Here is a 21561-nt window from a genome sequence, read left to right as displayed (position 1 = left end):
CAGGCAAACGGTTTGTCAAATTACCAATGTCTAATTAAAATTTGTCGTGTTCCCTCTCCTATGCGCCTGTTTCGATCTAAATTAGCCAAGTTTTCTTTTGCTCTGAATATTTGAGCCAAATTATAAATCCAGGAGGAAATAATCATTAAAGGTCGCATATTTTAAAAAGTTAGATCTGTATTCAGAAACTGTGTCTTTAAACGAGCCGTCAGGATTTTCATGAAGTTTTGATGTGACAAGTACACTAGAATTAAAGCATGTAAACATCTTCTAGCAGAAACCCAAAATACAAATGTAAACCCAAAAATGAGCATAAAATGGGACTTTTAAATGAATTTCAAAGCACTCATTTTTGTTGTCAATTTGCAATGAAGTCATCAAGACTGATTCTTAGCTTCTGCACTATATTCTCCTTACAAAATTCATTATATGACCAATCATAATCTCCTTATGCCATTTCCTCTTCTTCACATGCTACCCAGAAACCAAAGATAATCTGAACCGTACATCATAAAATCAGCAGATCCTCCACAGATAAAAACGTCCAAATGTTGTGTTCTATGAATGAAGATGCCTTCGGGATGCAAAGACCATTTGCCATTCATCAAACAGAGCCGTGTACATTTCACAACTCCCCCGTGGTTTTCTTACACTCATTTGTCAAAATAACACATTTCAATTTTAATAACTTTGACATAATCATAAAGCGGCTCAGTGTCACTTCTGATTACAATGCTGCTGCTGGCGTCCCGCTGTGGCACTTTACATCCGTCTGTGTCTGACAGCAGCAAGAGGGAGATTAGTTTTGCAACTTGTTGCTCAAGACTCTTCATCTGCTTCTTCCAGTGCTGTCCTAATAGTTTTGTATCCTTGCATTTCGGGGAATTAGTGTTATGTTATCTTGCACAATTTCACATTTTATTTACACTGGCACAGTTCCTAGACAACAGTCTGTAGTTTGACCACAGTAAGAGAAGAAATCATCCCTTCAAGCCATTAAAGACGGAAGCATTTGGGGTCATGTTTTAAAATTAGATATTAAATAGATATAATGTAATCCTAACTATTCTTCTGAACTAGTTTGATACAAGTGGTATTGCATGCAAAAAGCAGGTTGATTTTGCTGTTTTGTCTAAATGAGGGGTCATGCTCTTTGGAAGTTTTCTATAAAATTTTTTCTTTAAATTGGGATTTTGGATGCAAGATGCCCACTCTTTACTCACCAAACACACACACACACACACACACACACACACACACACACACACACACACACAAATGAAAAGACACCTTTCAGGCTCTTCTCCCCCAGCCATTGACCTGAGAGCTGTCTTTGTTTTCGCTGTGCTGCTTCCCTCCTCCACCTGCTAACAGGCAGCTGGCTGCTCTGTTGTGACAACGGTGGGAGCTTCCAGACACCCTTGCAACAGCTTGGCTTGTTAGTGGGAGATTTAGCACGCAAACTTTGGGGGTCTGCAGGGCTGCTAATGTCTTGGAGGGGGTGATTGACACAGAGAAGGAGATCATTATGTTGACCAGCACACCTGCCTGTGCAGAGCTTGGCCTGACAATTTACTGTTTAAATTGTTTCAGTTCAGAGGGTCGAATGGGCCACAATATCAACAAAGTGACATTTTATTTCTGCCTCATCCATGGTCCTTAAGACCACTTTGGACACTGTGGTTGAGGAAATAGAGGAACTTGATAAGAAATACTGTCTGTGAGAGTGCTCGGTATCTTGAGGTATTGAGTTCCTTTATGAAAGGTGCAACTTTTTGAAAAGCAATTGAAATAAGTTTTTTGTTGGAAAATTAACTTTTCACCTAAGATTCATGTCAGCTGAAACTGCAGGTGCTTCATTTTAAGACATTCAAAGACACCCAGCCCAGTCTGCAGTCACCGCAGACAGAGAACACTTCTGAATGTGTAGCTGAATATATTAAATATGTATTTTTCTAAGTAAAATCAATATGCATTGCAAAGCATCACTGAGCCATACATTCGTAAATAGTCATTCATTGAATGTAACAATGCACCTGATTAATAGGTCCTCCTTTAAAGGGTCATGCTTGTCGTGGCTGAAATGGATACAAACATTTGTGTAAAAGGTTATCACTTTAGATAAAACATGTTGTTTGAAGATCACGGCTCTTCTGCCAAAATCATAAGCAGCTGTAACCACTTCCAGATGTGATAATCAGGACCAATGATGGAGCGCGAACATGCCAAATGAAACATGCCACAGTACCTCAAATATTTAGCTATTTTTTCTTCCCCCCACCCCCCAAACATCAGTCAGTACCTATAGTGAGCTATAGTAGGGTTGCATTAACAGGAGGGCTTTTGTGGAAATCTAAAGCTGGATCCAATTATGTTTTCAAAGGTTGTACAGCATATTTCTCTGATCTTTACCATAGCAGCCGGCAGTTGTGACCTGAGGCTTCACTCAGAGCTCCAAGGACATTATTTACTTGTTTTAAGTAAATACAGAGTCTTTAGCTCCCCAAAATGTCTAACAGTCTTTTAGACATAGAATAACCTAAATTTCCTTGATGAACACATTTTATTGCACCACTGATTAATGGAGACCATGCTGTGCTAGACCATTTACAAAAAACTATTTGTCCCTGTCTTTCGTTTCGACCAACAGTTGTGCAGCATAAAAAATGATCAGAGCTATGACAGAATGCTTCATTATGTACCCAATGTAATTAAATAAGTTACTTCAGGGGCACCACCTGTCACTATCATTTAGTATTATTCAACAGGATTACAAAGGCTTGAAAACTGACAAATGAGTAATTTAATGCAATCTTCAGAAACAACTTTGTATCATGCTATTATTTGGGATGTGCATGATTAGTCAACAAGTCAATGAAACATTATTATAATTTTTATGGTGTTGCATTTACTCAGTGAACGTGACATAATAATAAGGCCTATTTCCTATTGATGTATTTTCCTAAAAATACTTTTGGCAATATATGCTATTTGTTATCTTTAATTTAGTGAGCTGTTGTTGTTGTTGTTGTTATGTTCATAATGCACAGGGCAACATGCCACGCATTTCAGCTGCATTTAAAGTACAACTTGGTTATTGGAAAAGATGATTAACAATTTTTAATAACACTTATAAAACACCTGTTGGCCCATTTTTTAGGACAATGTTTAACTTTATAAATGAAATCTTGTTCAATTTTGAGTGTTTTCTTAATTTTTGACTAATTAACTAGTCTAAGTATAAACTTCTGTTCAGGGAAATTAGTTGATAGGAATGTCCGTTGTAATTAATGTGTGTTGCATTTGTAAAATGTCTTGGATGATCGTCACTATGGCCAACTATGTGAAAATTAAGGCTGTTGTTGGCTAATTATTAACACAGATTTACTTTTAAGTACAAAACACCGGAATCAGACTACTGGGATTCATAATATATTATGATCATATACATAAAATCTAGCCAAGCATTTGAAATTCCTGTGAGTATTCAGAGTAGAAGGTGGTTGTGATGCTGTGGGATGCTGGTGCGCAGGCGGACAAAACCTCAGGACACCAATTATAGTCAGAGAAATGCATCTTTTCTTGGCTTCAACATATGGAGGAAAATAATGCTAAGGGACAATCATGGCTTGTTAAAAAGGGGGATATATTGCATTTGATATTTATCACCAAAGGCTTAAAAGAAAGGGAAAATCAGTGTGTGTGTGTGTGTGTGTGTGTCTCTCTCTCTCTTTTATAAGGCCAGTAAAGAGAGTCAAAACCAGGTAAATAAAATTAAGCAGTAAACAGATAAGATGTTCAGATCTGATTTCTTTGTTGCAGATTCAACAGTGCTATTAAATTTATTTGAACAACAGGTTTAGGGATATTTACTGCACATAGATGTTTGAACTCCCTAAATCCCCTCCCAACCATAATTAGTACAATCACTCTGGAGACAGTCTTTTACTTTACCACTTAAAACTGAATCTGGGCCCCTCTTGGTGCTCATCAGCTGCCCATTCCTCTTGCATCTGTAGGAGAGTTGCTCATAATTATGATGGATTAGACTGCGGCTCTTTGTGCCTGTGCGCTGCAATTGTTTTGCAGATGCTGTGGATGTGACATGCATTAATAATTGAGGAAGGCAGACAGAAATCAATGTTCTCCTGGAATCAGTGGAATCTTTATGCTTCAGGCGCAGAGAGAGAAAGAGCGTAGGGGAAGCAAAAATGAAACCATAAGCTCTGTTTGCTGCTTAACCATCTGTAAAGATCTTATTTTCCTTACATCACTTTTATTACTTTATTAAATGACTTTGTTACTAGACCTACAGATCCCAAGTAATAAAAACCAAAAGCTTGCTGCTCTTACAGTTTGGCCAATTTATCTGTGGAGGAATTCTTTTTCAGCTTTATTTACCTACTTTTTCATCCCCAAATAGCACACAGATGATGGTGGTGTTTTCTTTGTTACAAACATTTAATGCTCAGCTGAAACCAGACATAAAACTAATTTAGATTACCATGTGAAATATTCACCTATATGTTGGGAGCAAACTCTTATTTTGAAGTTTTTACATTTATTCTTGGAACCAGCTGAAACATTTACTTTAATCAGATTTGAAAAAATAAGTTTATCAGGATGATTACATTAGAGTGAGAAACATCATCTATATTCCTTATAGCTCCATGGCAGAAAGCTTACAATGCTAGAGTTATAACAAAAGGCCTCAAACTTGAGAACCGAGTTGTATTTGCATATTTGACACCACAATGTGTTCAGGGTGAGGAATACCATGACTGAACAGCTGACGAGCAGCCAACTCCTCCTCCTATCTACCATCTGGGACATTAACCTTACATCCTACTGCCTTCAATCAATTAGACTTATGTTTGCTTTTATATATTCTGTTCTTTGATATTATGACCATTAAAACCAGATTCAGAGAAAATATATAAAAAGTAAGTCAATAAATAATAACAAAAAAGTCAAGATGCAAACCAACAGCTTCTGTCTTCTTGTCAGACAAACAGGTATTTGCATTTGGTATTTTCTCCTCTCTTAATGAGAGCATGCTCCTAGTATTTCTATTTTAAACTATCAGTATGTAGTAAAGTGCAATAAAGGAGCATGTGCATAAAGTTCCCCTTATGTTTGTCTAAGAATGATTGCATTATGAAAGCAAACTGAACCCCAGCTGCTTGACTGGCATTATTGCAACCAAAAGGTTTGTTTCCAAAACAATGCACTTGCCTATAATTTCCCCCCTTTTACCTGCAAAATCAGTTGAATAAGTGACAGTAAGCGTTTAGCCTTTTGTTGCATTTTTAGAATCATTATCCACATACAGTGCAAAACAGGAAGAAACAGCTTTCAGTTTGAGATAAATGTCTTCCAAAGGAAGCACACTGATTGTCATGCACTCCTTGATACCGGGCACTGAAAATGTGACCCAAAACATAATGTACCTCCAGGACACCTTTTGTTAAGCTGTGTATGTTAAATTCAGAATGGTGACTCACAATCCACTGCTAGCCAACATAGTCCTGAGATAACCTCTAGACTTTATCCTTCTCTCCTTGCTCACTTTCTACTTGTGGCCGGGTTTTTAGGTGATTGAGTGACGAGGTCAGGGTGAATCTAATTCTATGACAGGAATGTGTTGCCAGCTGATACATTCAGCGCCAAGTGTAAACACATTACTCTACTGCCCTTCCTTTAACTAAGACCACATTCAGACTTAAGCCTCTAGTTTAAGAGTGCTAGATGTTTGTCAGCAGAGCAGATTTGAGTGTAATGAAATCAGTGTAGCTGGTGTTAATGGACTTAATTAACTTAAACTGTTTTACAGGCAAACCTTAAGCTTAATGTTATCTCACATCAGCAAAGTTCAAATTCACCGTAGTCTCACGAGCCTTCAGTCAAATCAGATATTAAAACTCTCTAAGTTAAAATAGAATCAGAATCAGAATCAGAAAAAGATTTATTGCCAGGTATAGTTAACACAATACGAGGAATTTGTTCTGGTGGGTTGGTGCAACATAAATATAGAAAGAAAAAAAAAAAGATCCTGTTGGAAATAATAGGTCCTATACAATCTTTATTTGACAATATCATTTTGTTTGAAAACAAAACTCTGCTTCAATGATGATGTAAACATTTATTTCTCTCTCCTTTTCTGCCCGGCAGGACGGACAGAGGGCAGCCCTGTGGATGGACTCTGAGCAGGCCAGATGGAAACAGAACAGGCCAGACATGAGACGGAAGAAAGTCTGATATTAGCACAATTCGGCACATCTCGCAACATCTCTCACAAACTCCAGAATGGAGGCCAGTCTTCAGAGAGAGACTCTCTGCAGATCACTGCGAATACAAACTGGAACCATTACAAGTCTGTTGCAGGTGCCAACTCCATGAAGAGGCAGAGGGAGAACTGCAACAGTCCTGCGGCAGTACAAGAGCTGTTCGATCAAGGATCCTACATGATGAATGGAGAATTGATGAATGGAGAGTTGAAGCATGCACTCACTGAGCAGTCCTTACTGGCCCACCAGTCCAAGAAGCTTAAAGTAGATTCTGAGATGAAAGGAAATGATGACATGAGCTCCAGTTTGGTGGATAGCTTTCCTGAGTTGACAAAGGCAACAGAGTTTGAATGCAATACCCAACAGACAGAGATTAAGTTAGACAAGAGGAACTGTAATTTTCCCAATGGAGATATATTTTGTCTACCAAGGAATAAACAAGTTTCGATTCCAAATGGTGCTGTTTCATCCCCCTCAACCATAGAAAGCACTCCAGGTGATCTTTTAGAGAAAACGTTGTCTCAGTATTATCCTGAGCAAGTGTCAATTGCACCACAAACATCTGGGCCACAGCTAGATGCTGTCAACGGTTCACTGGCAAATAAGCTGCCCAGTGAAGGTGCTCAACCCCGCTCTTTAAACTCAGGATTGCCCAGTTCAGCTCAGATGCCTGACTCACAGCAACAGCAACCTGGCGCTTTGGGCAATGTTGAAGGAGGCAACAATTATAATTCTGTCAGCTATGCTGTGAATGGATACTCCAACAACTTTGAAGCAGACCACCAGCAGCAACAACAACAGCAACAGCATCAGCAGCAGCCACCATCTTACTCTGGTCAGGAGCTGCCTCTAGGTCAGCTGCCTGTCATGATCCCACCTACAAATACTGCCAGTGGCTCACAACAACATCAAAATGGCCCACGGTGCTATCCAGATGACACAAATCCACAAGGTATATTTGCAAACGCCAACCAAGAGTTTAACCAGAACTCTTTTCTGGAGCGCAGTGCTCCTCTACAGGCAGCAGAGGCAGGTGGATACGGAAACTTTTCCAACTCTGGGATACAGCAGATGGGACAAAGCGAAGAACCCAGGTCCGGTCAGCATCAGCGCCATGGCACTGATAGGGGGCAGCAGTATGGGATGCAAACCCAGAAATTTAAACAAAATGCTGGGAACTCACATGAAACTGACAGTACTGGACCCATGGGGCCCAGTCTTCAGCAGCCACGTCACGCTGGGTTAGAAAACGGGATGGACAACACATCTCAGCAGAGAGCCAACATATCATGTTCGACTCCACAACAGAGGGGCTGGGTAGAGCTGAACTCTTCACATTCCCAGCAGCAACAAGCAAGTGGCCCGTCATCCCAGGCACAAGAACAGGACATGTGGAGGGGATTCCCTGCTAAGCCTCAGTCAGAGCAGCAGACAGCTAACCCCCAGGTTCACTGCCAGATGTTGGAGCCAAATCCAGCGCAAAGATTCCAGACACAAGGAGGTTTCACAGATAGCAGCCAGGGGTCTAACAGCTTCCAGCGGCAGCAGCAGGACTGTCTCCCAGCCCAAACACACTGTGCTCCAGCCCAGCACAACACTGCCCCTGAGTGGCAGCAATCAAATTCTAAAGCACCTCAAATGCAGCAGACTCTGCCCCAGAAGATGCCCGAACAGCGTAATTTCCGCCAAGATCAGCAGGCAGAAAGCCGCTACCACACCCAGATGCAGTCAGAGCACTTATGTGAAGACCCTGACCTGCAGGATATACTGTCACCTGGGTTTTTACCAACACAACAACAGCAGCAACAACAGCACTGTCTTCAGCGTCCCCTGTCCCACCCACCCCAGTTTGAGGGGCAGCAACTCAAGTCTCCCGATTACAGACCACGCAGTCAGCCTCAGCCAGGTCAGCAGCAGCTTCAACCCAACCAGCCTCTTAGAAACACCTCTGCTCAATCCAACAACCAACACATCCAGCACAGCAACCATGCAACATTCAGTTACAGTAACACAACAGACATGCAACAACAACATCAAAGGCAGTTTCCACCAAACTCAGGCAGCAGTAACCTCAAGCAATTTCAACCACAGCGGCCTAACAACCACTGCCACCAGCCCAACCATGCAGACTTCTCCCAGACCTCTACACAGTCACAACCTCAGTTACCACAAGGTGCGTTAAACCAACAGGTATCAACACAGATGTATCCTAAAGCTGAACAGCAGCTGAAGACATCATGCACTCAGTTCCAAAGGGGACCTCGACTACCTCTGGCACCTGTGGGTCCCCAAGGAGACTTTCAGAGGCATGCAGCCCTGCGTATGCACCTGTTACAAAGGCAAGAGCGCCAGGGCCCTCCTCATCCCCTTCAGAGCACTAGTGACCCCAAACAAGGCATGAGAGTTGTGAGGATGGAAAACGGACTCAGATTTGAGTCGCCCGGTCCACAGCAGCAGGAGCAGCAGTTACAGATGCGAGAGGCAGGCATGGGTGGAGTGCAAGTCAAGCAGGAGAATCAACCATCCCTATGTGAGCAAAGCAAGAGTCAGGGAAGCATCTTGGCCTCCATGGAACAAAGCCTGAGGCAGTACCAGCTTTCACCTGTGTTTGAGAAGAAATCCCTTGTCGTCAATTCATCAAAAGTCAAGGTTGAATCTTCTGGTCCTGTCACGGTTCTGTCGACCAACACTGACCTGAGTGGAGTTGAACCATCAGCAGCTGTCCCAGCCACTGTAGCACTGAAAAAACCTGATTTAACCCCCAAGAAGGAACACCTCCTACAAAGCTTTATGGACTCTCCTATGAAGCTACTAGATACCCCAATAAAGAATCTACTGGACACCCCCATGAAAACACAATATGAAATTGCATCCTGCCACTGTGTTGGTAAGTCTCATGATGTTGCCCCTGAAAGGAGATTGATCAGCTACAGCCTGTTGCACCAGCTGTGTGTAAGCTCTCTCCTTAGGGTGCAAAGTCCACACTAAACGCTATGTTGAAACAAATTAGTTTGATACAAAAGCTGTATAAATGTTTGGTTGCACTATGGAGATGTAAGGTTCATCTTAGTTACACTGGCGTGAAGTCCACACCTACCAAAACACACTTACCATTTTCACTTTCCTTAACCATCAGTAAAAGCACTATTCTTAATGTGGTGCTTATGAGTAGATTTTTACTTTACAAACTCATCTGCTTGTAAAATCAGAATTGAAAGTCCATACAAACATCACAAATATCAAAAGGATGCAGTTTGTCATGCAGAATGTGTGGCTGGGGTAAATGAGGAAGAAAGTGGTCATCATTATCACCCTCTCTCCAAGTAATGTAGTTGTTTCGCAATGTAATAGACTGAGTTAAGAACGACTTTACACTTTACACAGGGGTAGGTGTAACTTTTAAGTTAAATCTTAGCCTTACATCGGAACTACCCTGTGTGGTGCAACCGCCGAAATTAAGTTGCAGCGTAAATCATCCCCTACATTATAACTTAAGCTACGTAAGAACTCACGCAATGCTGGTGCAACAGGCTGCTGGTGGATAAGTAATAATCCATTTTTCTGTATGACATTTAGAACAAATCAGTGAGAAGGATGAAGGACCATACTACACTCACTTGGGGGCAGCGCCTAGTGTTGCTGCTATACGGGAGACGATGGAGAAACGGTATGCCGCAAATTTTACCTCTTGAAAAATCACGGTAAACACAGACTGTGATTCATAACCACTGTGTACTATGTTACACATGTTTAATAGCTCTCTTCTGCTTTGAAGGTCTGGTTTAACTGGTCATGCCATCAGGATTGAGAAAGTAATATACACCGGCAAGGAAGGGAAAAGTACGCAAGGGTGCCCGATAGCCAAATGGGTAAGAACCATTTTTTATATTTATTTGAGAAGCAAGTAAATCAGCTGCCACAAATCCCTATACCTGTCATGTTTCAGGTGATTCGTCGATCCAGTGTAGAAGAAAAGCTACTGGTGCTGGTGCGGGAACGCACTGGTCACAAATGTGACACAGCCTGCATCATTGTGGTAATCCTGGTCTGGGAGGGCATACAGCCCAGTCTGGCTGACCGCCTCTACCTCGAGCTACGTGAAACTCTTACAAAGCATGGAGCCTTAACCCAGAGACGATGTGCTATCAATGAGGAGTAAGTAACAGAACTCAAGTCTGTCCAAATGGGCTTTAGTAGTTAAACTAAATGCAGAAGTTAAATTTTTACTTTTGCATCAGTTCAAAGGTTACCAGTTCCCAATTGTATTCTTAGTCATCAATTTTAGCTAAGACTGAATTAACCTGGGCAACACTGACACTTTAAATTTTATATTTTCCCTTTTCAGGAGGACATGTGCATGCCAGGGGTTAAATCCTGACGCCTGTGGAGCATCTTTCTCCTTCGGCTGTTCCTGGAGCATGTACTACAATGGCTGCAAGTTTGCCCGCAGCAAAGTACCAAGAAAATTCAAGCTACTAGGAGATGATATGAAAGAGGTATATTTTGCGTAGATTTAAAATACCAAAATGTGCATCGTACTAACATTACGTATATAATATGCTAATCAAGGTGACTTCATCCTGTTAATTTTTGTCTTGCAGGAGGAGAAACTGGAGCACAGCTTTCAAAATCTGGCAACTTTATTGGGTCCCTTGTATAAAACCTTGGCACCTGAAGCTTATGGAAACCAGGTGTGCATATCTGTACACTGTATAAACTGCTCACCTTTCCCCACCTACATCTTAATAATTCAGTGACATTAAAGAACATAATGAAAGTGTTGTGTTTTTTGAAGGTTAAAGTGAGTTTAAAATCAAATCTAAATCAACCAGATTTTTAGCGATATGTATGCATTATTAACATGTGAGTGATGCAACTTGCATGCAGGAATTTGTGAACAACAGTATTCTTTGCACTGGTGAAGTGGTTTTGAAAGGATTTCCCAGATCTATATTGTTTAGTGACCTTCAAAAACTCTAAATATATATACAAATGTACCTCATGTTGTTTCTGGATAAAGGTGGAACATGAACACAGGGCGCCCGATTGTCGTCTGGGGCTCAAGGAAGGCCGTCCCTTCTCCGGAGTCACTGCTTGTCTGGACTTCTGTGCCCACGCTCACAGAGACCTCCACAACATGCAGGGCGGTAGCACTGTGGTAAGGAGAACCTGGGAAATGTATATCTTTCTAATCATGCTGTATTTGTTTGAGGATAGATAGAAACAGAGACTCAAACTGCACATTGAGCTGTGCCTGACTGTCCCATCAAAGTTTGGTTTGAAACAGATATATGAATATATATACACACACACACACACACACACAGGATATATATAAGAAGACTTTATATGTATGTCTGTGACTTCCCCAACAAAAAATATTAAACTCAATTATTTTTCCAGGTGTGTACATTGACAAGTGAAGATAACCGAGAGATCGGAAAGATACCAGACGATGAGCAGCTCCACGTACTGCCTCTTTATAAGGCTTCCAGCACTGATGAATTTGGCAGCGAGGAGGGTCAGCAGGAGAAAATCAAGGCAGGCGCCATCCAAGTCCTCAGTGCCTTCCGCCGCCAGGTGCGCATGCTTGCAGAGCCCGCCAAGTCTTGCCGGCAGAAAAAGCTGGATGCTAAGAAGGCAGCTGCCAACAAGAATGCCATGCTGGACAATGAAAAGGCAGAGAAGGCCCTCCAGGCCAAGTCAAAAGCTGGCACTTATGAGAATACCGCTCAGAGCGCTCCAATGGCAGGTAAGGTAGCATTTATTCTGACACATTTGAAAAATTGTATCTTAAATATTGCATCTATTTGTAGAGCTATATTGTCAACATTAGAGGTTGGGGAAAAAACTGACTGTTGGAGGCATCACAGTTTTCTTTTGCAATATTATGTCTCAATGCAGAAAAGTCAATAATCAGAAATTTAAAGCCCAGTTGTCAACATTATGATCATTAATTTTGTAAGACCAAGCTGTACGTTACTTAAAGCTGAAGTAATTGAAAGGTGAATTGTAATGGAAGTAAACACCTGTTGTGTTTATATTCTATCTTACTACTGTTTTATTAATAAAAGATTAATTCATTCATTATCCGGAACCACTTATCCTCTTAAGGGTTGCAAGGGACGGGAGCCTATCCTAGCTGACATTGGGCGAGAGGCGGGGTACACCCTGGACAAGTTGCCAGACTAAATTAATAAAAGATAATGGAAGTAAAATTCTCTGTTTAATTTAATTAGGGATCATGATGAATTTGCTATGCTTTAAAAGTAGCAAGGAATAAAGGAGAGAAAAATAATCGTGTATAGAAATCAAACATTTTGATGCATCAAGATGCATCCCTAATCGTTTTATACTAGCATTATAGCCCTCTGATTCGGAGTCTAATAGAAATGCGAGGTGCCTAAAGATTCCCATTTCTAGTTAACATACTAAATTAAGGCTGAAAAACCACAGCAATGAAATGTTTGGGATTTTGTTTTCTAGGACCTATTCCAGGTGCTATGGGAGCAACCCTACAGTCAGGTCAGCCAACACACCCCCTTGGGGTCCATCAGCAGCAGCTACAGCAACAACAGCACCAGAGGATTCTTCCCCCTTATCCAGGCTCAACAAATGTAGCCAGCTACCCCAGGTTCCCCAACCACCCGGGGTCTTTTCCAAGCACTTCCAAGCCAAGCAGCATGTATCCCCCTCAGCCACCAACACCAGCCAGCCCTTATCCCAACCCGCTCCACGTACCAAACTCTTACATTAATGGATCAAATCGTCCATACCCGGGGTATCAGTGTAACGGAGGAATGCCCCTCGACAATTACCATCCATACTATGCTTCCAACCCAAAGCATCTGGACATGTATCGGCAACAACGGCCTGCGCTTTATTCAGAGCAGCAGTACGGTGTACATCAACGTTATGAGGTCAATTATCCACCAAGGTATGGCGAGCCAGGTTTACAGGTCAATGGTTACAATGCCTGCAGCATGAGGCCAGTTCATCCCATGAGACCGTACACCCCTTATGGTCCTAATGGAGCCTCAGACCCCCAGTTTATGGACCCCCTCTCAAGAGCACCATCAGCTCATGGAGGTCTGGACTACACAGCTGCTGTGAGCAAAGGCAATCAGTTTGGAGGATACCCAAATCCATACCTCTCTCGGAGCCCGCAAATCTTACCCCCAGGCCAAGATCCTTTCCATATGCAAATCAAGACAGAGATGGGCATGCCTCACCCACAGATGCTTTCTTCTCAGTTAAGTGGTGGGTGCTTAAACCCTGAAACACAGTCAGGGTCAGGTCCGCCTAATGGGAGCCTCATGGGCTCTGGTATTAAGCAGGAGCCTGGATTGCCACAGACACCCACAACTCCACAAAAGCCCGAGGTGTGGTCAGACAACGAGCACAACTTCTTGGACCCTGACATTGGTGGTGTGGCTGTGGCCCCTAGCCACGGCTCAGTCCTCATTGAGTGTGCAAAACGGGAGCTCCACGCTACAACGCCGGTTAAAAACCCAAACCGCAACCACCCAACACGCATCTCCTTGGTCTTCTACCAGCACAAAAATATGAACGAAGCCAAGCATGGTTTGGCACTGTGGGAAGCCAAGATGGCAGAGAAGGCTCGAGAGAAGGAGGAAGATGCAGAAAGAAATGGTGGTGAGGGGACACCTAGCAAAGGCAAGAAGGGGGTGAAGCGTGAGCATCAGGATTCATCAGAAAACACCGGGGAGCCTCCTTACAAGCGTTTTATCCAGGCACTAATGGAGGGGTCTTTGTCGTGCACAACGAACACCTATGTCAGTACATCTCCGTATGCCTTCACCAAGGTCACAGGGCCTTACAGCCAGTTTGTGTAAGAAACACTCATGAAGAAGAAAATATAAGGTGCTTTATTTATGACAAAGACCACAAGCACCACTGGCCTCATCTAAACACTCCTTCCTATCCGTAAGGTTACGGGAATAAAAATGGAACCTGTGATCAGATGAGACATAAATCACCTTTCACATCAGGTCTTTCACCTCTTTAACAATCAAGCTTTACTTGTTGACCCTACTAAGGATGTATTTATTTTTGTTTGGCAACTTTTGCAAGATACACACTGTCAAAATCTCTGGTGCTTTCAGTTTGATACATAAGAACCTATTTTTAATGGAAACAAAGTTTCATTTTTGGTGGCTTTATTTTTCTTACAAAATTGTACTCTTGGCATAAAAACACTGACTCTGTAAATGACAACATTCACGGTGCTAAAGAGTGTGCTTATTACCATTTATTTAAATTCAAATGCCTTCACACTATTACCATAACTCAGTCGACGAGTGACACTCAATGACTTATGTCAACAGGACACTGACTATATCATCCCACGCTCAAAAGATCGACATCATAATGGTTTTTGGCGAGTCAGTGTTTCTTAGAGCACTTTTTGATAATGACAGTTAAATGTTTTAGTAATACCTTTAAATGATAAAATCTGGTTATACTTTATCGCTAAAACAAAAATTACTCATTTAAGCATCACTAAAATTCAATTGATGAATTTATAAGAGAGGGTTGTGTGAGCAATCTCAGAAAGTGTTTCACTTTCATGCAAAATGATTCTTTTTATAAATTATCATTGTGTTGGTGCTTCTTTCACTTTCCTATGTCATTTATATACTGTAATGTGAGCCATTCTAATGGTGCATTTTTAACATTTTGAGGAAAAAAAAAGTCTACCTTTGTTAATTCAGTTTTTTTCCAGGTTTACTTTGTTGTCAGCGACTGTTTTTAATGTCCCTTACCTTAGGTTCATTGAACAAACCTGGACTGTGAATATTTTATGTAGTTGTTTGTCTGTGGTGCTTAGTAAATGTGCTTTTTATACACTGAGTAACATGAAACAGGGTAAGCTCAGTGTCAGTTTCAGAGGGCAGCTGGCTTGCTGTGGGGTCTTTAATTATTGTAATCTAACTGTAAGATAAACAGGTGAGATTTGTACAGTAAATTAATTTCCCTTTTTGGAATTACTGTTATAATTTAGATTTTGTGTTGTAAAGAATGCTAACAGCCTATTTCATTGTATTTCATTGGGTTTCAAATGATTTTATATCATAAGGTGCTATCCAGCCTACTAGAAACATACAATGTGAGACTCTTTGGGCAGTGAGAAGGCTTTTAAATAATGTACAGTACAAACCTGTCATATACCTCAAAACTAGTTTGGCAATAGGATTATATCATATTTTTCTTTTTTCCTTTGTATATTATTTTCAAAGATGTTAATAACAGTTCAACTTCAGGCCACCAAAAGGCAAAAAAGTTCATTTCTTACTTTCTTATCAATCTGCTAGAAAGTATTACTTGAACTTTAATCTTTAATGTTACTGTAAAATCAGGGACATTTTCAACTAATGTTGTGTTCATCGCCTGTATTCATCTGGTCTGTTTCTCATTCAGGTACTTGCCATTGCATCCTGAATCCGATTTTTGTCTACTCTAACTTCACAATGAGAAAAAATATTTTGTGATTAAAAAAAACTACTTTCCTGCAATGTTATACTTATATTTTAGCTAGTGGGATGGTGGTAATCTTTTAAAATTAATTTGAACATATATGCACTGAGTTGACTAAAGGGAAAGTATAAAATTGACTAAGTGAAAAGCAATTTACTTTTGCCGTGAGGTAAGACCAGGGCAGTGATTAACGTAGTTGCACATCTTTGTGCCTGTGTATAGTTAAATTTATTTATAACCACTAAGCAATTGTATAATGATTTTTCTTCCCTGTCTATTTGATTTAATTAATGCGATATATAGTGGAATGACTGTCATGTTATAGTAAGAACTTACCCCACTCTTCCAACATATTCATTTTCTGAAAGCACTTCATTTCTTTTTCAGGAAAAAAATAATGTAATAAAGAATTACAAAAACGTTTTATTTAAACAGATTGTAAATGTGTTAAAAAAAAATAAATTATGTCACGTTGTACATACCAAGAACCTGTATTGCAGGAATACAACTCATTCTTTGATGTCGATGTAGGTTCATCTTGTTCTGACCCACAGTTCCTCGATCAGCAATCCTTGTCATATCTTTAAATATTCTTTTGGCTCTTTCAGGTTAACAGAACGATCACGGTTAGATTATCCAGGAAGTCTGTAAATGTGTGCTCACTGTCACAGCAATGTTTACGGCTATATAGTCCTGTTTCGCTCAGATTTTAGAAGTTCTAGGTTGTTTTTTTTTTTTTAACTGTTCCAATTTTGTAAAAATAAATACATAAAAAAATTGTTGAATTACATTGTACAGGACCCAGCTACAGTAGCAGGTTGTGGTTGAGAAAGCCGAGGTGTCTAAAATATAGCGGGTTAAAAGCATAGCCATACTTGAAGATGCTTCAGAGTGTTTCTGAGTGAGTCAACATTACTTGAATGACTTTCTGGGCTTAACTAGTGCTCTACAAGTGCTCAGCTCAAAGGTTAAGCTAGCAGTTGATGCACACTTGGTTATTTTGCAGTTAGACACTAAGGGTATAAAAAAAATGTGCAACTTCTTGCCTGTCATTTTATTTTTTAAGGCTTCCCTTGTTCTCCTGAAGTTTGGTATGCTACAAAAAATGGAATTAAGGATGGGTATTAATACTGTAAGTATTGTAATGTAATGAATGCAGTTTATTTGAAAGCTGTTTATTATATCATTCCTGATATTGCTGAGATGTGGGTGTTTTTTTTAATAAAATTTATATTTATTTAAAGCAATTTGATTTGTTACTCCAAGTTAATACTAAATAATATCTCAATTCTGTAGCATATCTGTCCTCATATTGAAGTCTTTAAATGTGTAATTATGGATGGAAGTGGAAGAGATCATGTCAAGTTCAGTCAGTATTTTTCTAAATGGAAAAACTGTTTACTTGATGACTAAAAGCTGCATTGTTTGGTTGCATGAACTAATTACACTCTTAAAGCTAAAGTTGGTAACTTCTATAAAAAATTTTTTTGTTGTTGTTTTATTTGATGCAACTGTCGCTATATTATATATGACAGAAGTACATGAGACAACAACATAGCCTCCTTATAGTGCTTCCAATGGCATTCATAAGAATCCGCTGCACATTAACAAAATCAACAAAACCAGGCGAGGACTTTCTAGCACAGCTGTCAATCAGCCAGGGTAGATTTTAGCAAATGTTTTCCATTTTATGTACTAAGTGTGGATATAATGACAGTTTAAGCAAATTTGACAAAAAAGTTATTTTCATAAAAGTTACCAATCAGAGTATATTAGCTTGACTTTCAGTCTTAAGCAAGACTCGACCCAGATTTTGGACACAAAAATACTGCAGTAAATACAGAAAATCATTTACAGTTTAATAGAAAGCAGACCAATTATTTTTGTGATTGATCTCTAAATGATTATAAATCAATCCCATGTAAGACATGACACTCAAATCACATCTCATACAACAGTACAGATCTGCACAATCTCATATTTTTAAGGTACTTTGTATTAGAATCTTTATTTTTCCAGCAAATTAATGGATTATAAACATAGATGGCACTTTATACAGCTGAGAATGAGTCCTTAACAAAAAAAATCCAGATGCAGCTGCATCATACGATGTTAAGATGTTTTGCTGATTTCCAAATATGTCTTCAGGGCTTCAGACAAAATGCCACTTGTTCACTGTGTGAGAGAAGATTTAAAATCACATAAATATGTCAGTGCTGACACATTTAATACCTCAAATAAACAACATTTATTGCAAGTCAGTTATTATTTACTTACCCTCTGGAGAGACTGGATGTGCACTGCCAAATGCAGGAGCCTGGGGTGTAAAACATACATGACAATTACCAAACCTATGTCCTCGACAGCTCTTTATGTTATCACTGTGAAACAACAGCATATGGACATCCTCACCGATTTCACCACGTCTCTGGCCTCCTCTGCGCTGCATTTGAAAGGGCTCTCACAGCAGGAGATATTTTTACTGATCAAAAAGAGAAAAGTCAGTTGTGATAATTGTTCTTACATAGCCTCCTGTATAATATGTACACAGTAAAATGTAATAGCTGCCCTGAGTTGCATAAATTAGTTACTTTACTCGGTAATCAACAAAATGCACTTCTTACTGCTTTTTAATCAAGTAACACTTAATTGCAGAGGAAAAAAAAACACATATTACTTATTGTTCAGAGTGAAGCTAACTTAAACCACCTAGTGGCTCCAAAGTCTGCCATAAACATCTAACTCACTCCAACACATCCATGGTCTAAATAAGAAGAGGCTGAGGTCTGAGCATGCGCAGTAGCTTAAGTTCAAATCCACATGGCATTATTAGCGGGTGTATTGGCGCCCACGAGGAGACAGAGGAAAGAAAGCCAGACCATTTGCTTTTAAAAAATAACAAGGTAAGTTATCAAACAATAATTGTTTGTGAGCATGTGTTTCTGACAGCTACCGATATTAGCTAAGGTTCGCTAACGTATGCTAAGCGCTAGCTAGCGCTAACAGTGCCTGTTAGCAAGTTAGCTGACTTGCTAGAACTTGTGCTAGCTAGCTTGCTAACAGGCACCGCACAGTATTTTAGGTGCATGCAGAGCTTGTTCAGGAATGTTTTGGTAATGACATTGGAGACTGGCTTCCCCACCACAGTCCAGGGGTTGCCTGAAAACCTATTTTAACTGTGGAAACAAAAGCTGATAGTTGCAAACTTGAAATGTTGCAGCCAGTTTTGACACAGCAAACACAATCCAGTGGCTGGTTACACATTTTATGCTTGGGCCTGTAACCACAGCAGTATTTACCACACATAGACAATTTTAAAAAAGTTATAATATTGGAGTTAAAAATTACATTTCATTCATTTGGATAATGAATTTATTAATTGTCCATATTTCTATCTGTTTTCTATAGAAACTAATATTTAAAATAAGATTTTGTTGAAATTCTTTTGGTTAAACTTTATATAACTTGCTTAAGCCTATTTAATAGGCAGAGTTCAACAGGTGCAGAGGGACTTTTGTGATGCCTTGTCTCAATCTTTAAGTCCAAGAAAGGATGTGTTGGAGACTCGTTGTCTGAGTTTGTGCAGCATATTGAGTCACAGGCTTCTTGTATTATTATCGTGGTAATAATGTTTTGGTTTTTTTTTTGCAACAACAGTGATGAGGGAGAATAAGATGGAATAAGAAAAGGTTGTATCTTAAAAATCACTTCTCCAATCAGTAACTGTTTGCTGCACCGTCAAACAAACTTTGTGAGGACACTTGTTCCATTCTCACTTTGACAAAAATGTTTGTACTGTAAATTCTGAATGTTGTGTTGTGTTAATCCTCTATTGTTCACTTCTAGAAACCAGATGAGACAGTCATTCACACCCTTGTACTCTGAGGCCTCCCTGCTCTACTTGATGATGACCACAGAAACTTCTACAAGACCTGCTTCGTAAGTTCTCCTATTTTCATCTTGAAGGAGCATGAAGAGTTTTGGAGGAATTTGCTTTGTATTTGCCAGTGTGATAGTGAGAGTCAGATATAAAGACTAATGCCAATCATACTGTATCTCTGAGTTCAGTACAAAGATGGGCATGGACTGCATGCTAACCATGACAGTTGAGTGAGTGTATATATGTGTATTTAGTGTATGTGCATCTATATTAGTTTAGCTTGCTGACGAAGCAGCCGTGGAGCTCTGTGGCTGGCTTCCTAGCTTCAAGGCACTTTCACCTGTGCCAAGTTGAACCAGACAGCAAACTGTTGACCCAGAGACAGATAACATGGTACAAATTGATCACACCTATCAACATTTCCCCGTTTTAATGTTGTTTGTGTTTGATTTTATGCAGGATTCTTACAGTGATGAGGCCTGGGCCCAGGTATCTGTTTGGGTCCTGACTGTCATCAGGGAGAGATGCCTCTCCAAATCTTCTCCACCTTGACCCAGTGGCTACAGCCATCATCATTGTGGCAGGTATTGTAATGTCAGAGCTCAAGAACCTATCTTGGGCATTTTGCCTCTTGTTTGGCCTGTCATATGCGAACTCCCACCAAAACTGCAAACTCTTAAAAATCTTCTGTGGAGTTAGGATGTGTATGTGTATATGAGTGATGACATTTGGCATTAGATCTCACCTGTTATTGACAGTGGAATAATTTGCTTTTTGTTATGTAAATTTAATTCAGGCATTCAAATTGTCAGCCTAAAGTTTCAACAGCCAGTTACATATAGACACTGCCAGTAAATGTTCATTATACATATGTGAGGTTCATTGCCAGAGACATTACTCATTTATATTGTTACGCTTACAGATTGAAGCCACTTTGCACTTGTCAGCCTGTTGCTTCTAAAAATGGCAAGAACGTGCAGCATTGACAGGGATCAGCTGAGTTTACAGTTGTTACAATCACAAAAACCTGGAGTGTGTGGGATTATCTTAGGAGAATGCAACCTGTTTTTCATATGTATGTAATGGATGTTTGCAGTATGTAAGTAAGTAAGTACCACTTACTTGTTTTTTTGAAGCAATCAGTTTGCCTCAGTATACTTCACTTACAATTACTGATCTTAAATAGTAATTCTAAGTAGTCTATACTAAGTCAAAAAGTAAATTTACAAGTACTTCATACTGTTCTTTTAGTAACAAAAACTCTAGTGTAAGTACTGCACTAAAATGCATTTGTTAGTGCAACAATAAGTACTTGCAGTGTTAGTTTTTTGAGGCAATCGGTTTGCATGCTTTTTCTAAGTAAGGTTACTAATCAGAATTTACAGTGTACACACACACACTGCAGGGGTTTTACCATTCAATCCCTCCGCTGTTCGCCTGCTTTTGCACTAGTGCCCTCCAGTGCTCATGGGTGGACTTAATGATCTCAACTGCAAAGTCCTACAAAAAGGACCAAGAACATCAGAGAAACTCACATCATTTAGATTCCTTAGGGAGCAGTACAGCTGAGCACATTCAGTTATATCCACCGAGATAACAATAGACTTAAACTCCTAGTGCACAAATTGTTATGTCTTATCTATGTACTGCGTTTGGTTTACAAAGGTCTCAGTACCTTGTCTTTGAATTGTCCATTGAATCCAAATTGGTTCTCAGGCTTTCCATCAGGCACCTTATACTTCCTAAACCAGTCGACTGTGGCCTCTAAATGACCAGGCCGGCTCTTTCGGACATCCTCTATGCCTGAGAAAAACACAGACAGAGTAAGTTAAAGCACCTTAATCATCAGATATGACTCTGTTCTGCATTTACACATGAAATATAGCTCAAGGCAAA

The 21561-nt window shown here is 40.0% G+C and overlaps 2 protein-coding genes across 2 annotated transcripts in view; one reads left to right on the top strand and one right to left on the bottom strand.

The window, feature by feature from the left end:
* tet2 (tet methylcytosine dioxygenase 2) overlaps positions 1-17206 on the top strand; it is a 35168-nt gene extending 17962 nt beyond the window's left edge. Inside the window, exons 2-10 of the mRNA XM_042484697.1 lie at positions 6172-9174; positions 9864-9954; positions 10063-10156; positions 10234-10442; positions 10633-10783; positions 10889-10978; positions 11308-11445; positions 11691-12039; positions 12774-17206. Of these exons, the coding sequence (XP_042340631.1) occupies positions 6216-9174; positions 9864-9954; positions 10063-10156; positions 10234-10442; positions 10633-10783; positions 10889-10978; positions 11308-11445; positions 11691-12039; positions 12774-14143 (5451 nt within the window). The 5' untranslated portion in view covers positions 6172-6215 and the 3' untranslated portion in view covers positions 14144-17206. The remainder of the gene's footprint in view (positions 1-6171; positions 9175-9863; positions 9955-10062; positions 10157-10233; positions 10443-10632; positions 10784-10888; positions 10979-11307; positions 11446-11690; positions 12040-12773) is intronic.
* A 559-nt stretch (positions 17207-17765) lies between these two features.
* Positions 17766-21561, bottom strand: part of ppa2 (inorganic pyrophosphatase 2) — a 7504-nt gene continuing 3708 nt past the window's right edge. The window contains exons 8-12 of the mRNA XM_042485391.1: positions 21341-21468; positions 21080-21165; positions 18198-18267; positions 18063-18102; positions 17766-17960 (exon numbers count right to left, since the gene is read on the bottom strand). Of these exons, the coding sequence (XP_042341325.1) occupies positions 17938-17960; positions 18063-18102; positions 18198-18267; positions 21080-21165; positions 21341-21468 (347 nt within the window). The 3' untranslated portion in view covers positions 17766-17937. The remainder of the gene's footprint in view (positions 17961-18062; positions 18103-18197; positions 18268-21079; positions 21166-21340; positions 21469-21561) is intronic.

This window comes from Plectropomus leopardus, chromosome 4 (genome assembly GCF_008729295.1).
Source record: "Plectropomus leopardus isolate mb chromosome 4, YSFRI_Pleo_2.0, whole genome shotgun sequence".
Taxonomy (NCBI): Eukaryota; Metazoa; Chordata; class Actinopteri; order Perciformes; family Serranidae; genus Plectropomus; species Plectropomus leopardus.
Note: the sequence above shows the minus strand (reverse complement) of the source record. Positions and strands in the feature narration are given on the sequence as shown.